This window comes from Anarrhichthys ocellatus, unplaced genomic scaffold, assembly GCF_004355925.1.
Source record: "Anarrhichthys ocellatus isolate YVR2014 unplaced genomic scaffold, GSC_Weel_1.0 scaffold24, whole genome shotgun sequence".
Classification (NCBI taxonomy): Eukaryota; Metazoa; Chordata; class Actinopteri; order Perciformes; family Anarhichadidae; genus Anarrhichthys; species Anarrhichthys ocellatus.
Window position 1 is genome coordinate 7,315,206 of NW_022280054.1, and position 5,461 is coordinate 7,320,666.

A 5,461-nucleotide genomic window follows, 5' to 3' on the forward strand; every position below is an offset into this window, starting at 1 on the left:
GTGTGTGTGTGTGTGTGTGTGTGTGTGTGTGTGTAGGTGTGTGTGCACTGTGATGTGTTTGTAGGAGACTTTCAGGGAAGGCTGGGGGGATTTTGTCTGTAGGTGAGCATGGAAAGGCCACCCTCAGATAATACCAGGGGGTGTATTGTTCACGGCCATCTACTGGCCTCAATGAGAAATTCCACAAATGACTCGAGAGCGACAGACACGGGAACCGAGAGAGACAGGAAGAGAGTGCAGAGCGCAGAGAGCAGCCTCATTGATCCATTGAGTAATCTTACCCTTGTGAACTTGCTGCACTATGTCATGCTATGTTGACTTGGTCACAAAAGACCAAATGTAATTGATATTGTACAGTATAGCTGAGCATATTATTAGATTATTATTATTGGTTATGATACCATTGTGTTTCTGTAAATAGTGAGAGCTGGGAAAAGACATTGCCACGTGTGGGAGTGGAAAGATTGTAAAAGCCTTCCGAGCCTTTTGGAGAGCTACAGGTAAAGCAATCACAGAGGTCCCTCTCATACCCAGCCAGCTGCTCCGTTTGTTTATCCTGCAGGTCTAATGTGGAAGAGATGATATATACAAAGGTACTGTTGTAAGTGCTGCCATGTTGGCTGGGTTCCCCAAAGACATGAGAAATTAAATAACTTTGTTAAGGACCACGGTAGAAAATACTCTAAACTCGTTTAGTGACAGTCAGAATGGGAAGATAAACTACTGGTTACAACTATTGGCCAAACCATTTTCTTAGTCTAATTACTTTGCTTTGTGTGTGCTCAGAACATTTTCGTATGTCAGGGCATATAAAAAGAACCTTTTCAAAATAGTTTCATGTGAAAAATGATTTTGCGTCAGCGTGGACAAAAAAGAGGAAAACGTGGTCTTTGGAGATATAGTTTCCTTTGACAAACAGAGAATACACTGCTTTAGAGACCCTGTATGCTTTCCGTTCAAAGGAAGCCATATTCCCTGCTAATTTATATTCATACCATATGGTATATCATATGGCAATACGTATGTAACTGCCACCTGACATTGACAAGCATATAAAGCAGCACGCCATCATTGCCATGTTACTGCCTATGTGCTTTATCTTAAAACAGATGGAAGATTCAAAGAGGAGACATTGTCCCATTTCTTGTTCAAATCATATGGATTACTGCAGCATAATGAGAGAGAGCAGTGTTGAAACGCTCATCAGGATGTAACATATGCATTTGTATTTCTGGGTTGTAAAAAATCCCATTTGTTAACAACATATGTTGTGGCAATATGGTCTTTCATTAACATGCATGCTTTGAAAGGTAACAGTACGGTTCCAAAGTGAATGTGTGTGTGTGTGTGTGTGTGTGTGCTGAACATGATTTTATGTGTATATGTTCCACTGGGAGGAGAGTCTTGGTGTTCAGATATAACTTCAAATAAAAAATATACAAGTACCTGCCAGGGGTTTTCAGAAACATGAACTGCCTACCTTTTTTATCTCTTCGGGCAGTGGGTAGATCGGAGGACACTGACGAACCATCTTCATTTCCTTCTCTCCCTCCTGCTCCGCCTCCATAGATCTTTCCTCGTCTCCTAGACACAAGAAAACCAGCAGGATTAGTTACACTGGAAATGGTATTTGGTGTGTGTTGTGCATATTTTGAATGCTGATTAATCTGTCTTTTTAGCTTTTTAATGAATGGAATAATAATTGTGTCTATACAAAGTCAGAAATATGAACAAAACTTCACAAATTCCCAAGGCCTGGGAGACAGCACAAAATAATCAATTTACGATGAAGATCTATATGATTGAATGTTTGGAATTTTCTTCTTTATAAATGATTAATTGATAATGAATTAAAACATCAAACTTGGCATTAGTTGATCATCAAGTAGTTGATATATTGACTAAATTGTTTTGGCTCTACTGCAAACTAATGTAGAAACATTAAAGTCCCAGTGAAACGGAGCTTAGAGCATCTTTAGCTTCGGTACTGTGACGTATTCCCATAAAGGAATATTTGAACGGTGTACAGTTACAAGAAGGAATTAATTCAAATTATATAATTGGTTGAAAGTGGTCAGTATTGGCAAAAGTAAACACACGTCATATTTTGTTTTACAGAAAGATTGGATTTGATTTTTTGCATTGATTGTTGAAGTTAGTTAAAAAGGCTTTTTTTATTTCATCCCGACTTTAAGCTTTTAAGGGAGAAACACGATCTTGTTTCAGAGGTATTATTTTCTTCTATCTGTTCTTCTAAACTGAGCTCTTGTGGGGTGATTCCCTGTGTTTTCTCTTTTCTCTGTAATTAACTTCCAGATTCTTGTACAAAATGCAGCCCCTTTCAAGTTAGAACACAATGACTAACAGTAGCAGCCTCAGGACCAAGTAGAAAGTGTGTAAAAAGAAAACATGCCTCCTAATCACTCTAAAATAAATATAATCCTGACACCAAAGTATTTCTACAACCATCCTAAGACAATGTGTTCTTCCCAATATTACCCAGGACAATTTGACTCTTTTCATGATATAAGTGGGTGGCACTTTTAAACTGATGAATAGCACTTAGCCTCTGAGGTAGTGTAAGGGCAAATCCCTTAGCGTGATGTCCACCATATTAAACCCATTTGCTGTACAATCTATTCAATAGATTAATCAGTCAAGCTCATGGCATTAAGCTTATAGACTGTAGATTATTGCATTTTACAGCTAAGGGTATTTTGACTTACGCCATATATTAGCTTGTCTTCCACTGCAGGGCGACGGAAGGACTGATTCAACCTTCAAGGGTGTTAAATATCCACAAAATCAAGAACATTTTTTATTTGTGTACCCTGTGCTATGCTCAGCCTCTTAGTTGCAAACCAAGGAAAGTCCAGCTCTCCCATGTTGTGCAATAGTGGCCAGTGAGGTCGTGCGAGGAGAACAGTGTGAGCCTAACGCAGCCTCTGTCTGTCTATAGCTGTGTGTGCAAGCTCTCAGGGTGTTTATCTATCAGTGCACCATTAGTGAGGGGAAAAGCATCATGCCAACTCAACACTTGACCTCAGATTAAATACCTCTGGCCAACGTAGGGCCAAAGGTCTCTCCTATCAGATGGTTCCCTGTGCACGCCTGCATGCCAGACAGTAAATGCCCCCACAGGCCATGCGAGGGAAATAGAGTGAGAGAACACGCAGGGAAATGTACAGCACAAACACACAAGGATTTGGCCACACAGCACACAGACAGATGCACATCCAATCTAAGAACTCATGCAAAGTCAAGCAGGTTTAACTTGACACACAAACCAATAATTCAAGAACTAGCATGTAAACAAGCACGTGTACTCCCTCGGTCTCTTCCACACTCACACACCAGTGCAGATATATAAAACCCTGCCTAGTCAAAGAGCTTCATGCTCACGCACGCTAATAGCCTGATTGCCCCCCTACTGTCTCTAGGCTCTGCATTTAAAACACGGCGGAGATCCTCAATGGCTGGCTCACACAACACAAATAAATTAGTAACGCCCTGTGACAGCATTAAGCAGGCCTATCCTTTTGGATGGCCGCAGATATAAAGAGCTGATTTTGCATGACAACTGTTCCCCCATGACATTTTGTCCGTTTTAGCCCTGATTGAACTATTAATCAGTCTAATGTGAGAGAGGCAAGCTGTTCATAAACTCATCTATTCTGCATGGACGCATGCCTAAGTCGTGAGAGGAAACATGCACGAACATATAGACTCATAAGGGCCTGTAGTTCAGGAGCACTGAAGGGGAAAAAAACATTTGGCTACTCTGGAAGGGAGGACACAAGATGGAGAAATGTCCCCAACCGACCCCATCCTGAAGGAAGCAGATGGGGTTGAAATAGTTAGATGTCATTGATCCACAAGACAATTGTTTATTTAAGGTGAGCAGCATGAAGCTTTGTTATAGTGTTATCTAACAACTAGAAGAATATGAAGAATAACTATTATATTTATCCCCGGACACAGAGAATTACATTTTTTTTCAATCGTCATTTCCAAATACATGGATAACATTGCAAACTGTGTGAATGGCAGTGTAGGCCTATACATACATCCTTAGAAAGCAGATTTAAGTTACTTAATGTAAGCTACATTGCAGAGATTACATATCATCTATATTACAATGGAGTTGAATAGTTACATATACTCATTATTAAATGACATACACATTGTAATGAAGTCCCTACATTAGTTTAATTGCGATGTGCATTGTGTCAAAAGTGCAGGTTTGCGCACACGCAGGCACAGTAAACATTATGTATCAAACAGTCTGCATTGCTGGAGGGTTGTTTAGTAAAAGAGGGACAAACAAAAAAAAGAAACTGAGTCGGAAATGAAATGACGCTATTCTCAAAAACTGTAAACGAATCAGTGCGGACTCACGCGTAAAGTAGCGTTTACCACCACAATTACGCACGAATGAAGCTTTTTGTTTGGACTTGTATCGATGCGTAAACAGAACAAACCTTTACCTACCCATAGTCAACAGTCTCTTACGGAGTGAAGTAGGAAACAAATCATTGAATTACTAAAATGTTTGACTGATTTTTTCCTGACACGACCCGTGTGCTTTGGCTGTTGTTATGGCTACGACGCAGTCTAGCCACGCAGTGTGGAACGTTCAGTGTCAAGTCAGCAGGATTTAGCACAGGAAGTTTATTTTCCTACCAAAATAAAAGCATTATAATGAATTTAATATGAGCATTGGTTTGTGTTTCGTGCACAAATAACCACATACAATATGTTGCTAAATTATTCAATTCAGTTTGTTACAGCAAATAAAAACGATATCCCATTAGAGGAGGATATGGCTGCCACTCAGAGGGGAATACCCTAAGATTCCCTAACAGGCCATCTTAACCCTGGACCATCTTTAGACCTCAGAAAGTTTTCTATTTTCATCAACCATTGGTGAGGAAGTTGGCATCTTGAGTAAGTTAAGCCTTGCCACGACCACCTCAACCAGTCAGTCCTAGGGGATGGAATCATCAGTTGGTAATGCTCATCACTTCAATTTTATGCTTTGGCAGCCAGAGACATAGCATGGCAGGAAGGGGCCTGATTGACATGAACAGGCAAGTGGCATTCCTGTGGCAACATGACTTGCAAAAACAGAGTTAACAGCTGAGATGTGGGGAGTCATTACAGTAAGCTACAAGAAGATGAAACTGATATTGATCGTCTCACGTAACTTAATATATTTATGATGTAGTTCTATGTAAATGGCTGACAAGTGTAATTTCTAAAATGTCAGAGCCTTCCCAGAAGCGCACACAAAAAAAGCTGACTCAAATACAATTTGTGAGAATAAGTTTGCCTTTAAAGTACACATCATTATTTTTGTTTGTAATAATAGAGAATGAATAAGCAATTGTGTACAACACGCAGGCAGACAAGGCCTTGAAGTCACATCAGCTGAGCTCTGCCTGCTTGCATGCATAGGTCA

The 5,461-nt window shown here is 40.0% G+C and overlaps 1 protein-coding gene across 2 annotated transcripts in view; it reads right to left on the bottom strand.

Moving 5' to 3' along the window:
• Nucleotides 1-4,573, bottom strand: part of lekr1 (Leucine-, glutamate- and lysine-rich protein 1) — a 58,648-nt gene extending 54,075 nt beyond the window's left edge. For both annotated transcript variants that reach the window (XM_031861210.1, XM_031861209.1), the window contains exons 1-2: nucleotides 4,492-4,573; nucleotides 1,481-1,584 (exon numbers count right to left, since the gene is read on the bottom strand). In XM_031861210.1, coding sequence (XP_031717070.1) covers nucleotides 1,481-1,584; nucleotides 4,492-4,495 — 108 coding nt within the window. In that variant the 5' untranslated portion in view covers nucleotides 4,496-4,573. The remainder of the gene's footprint in view (nucleotides 1-1,480; nucleotides 1,585-4,491) is intronic.
• Between the last annotated feature and the right edge of the window lie 888 nt (nucleotides 4,574-5,461).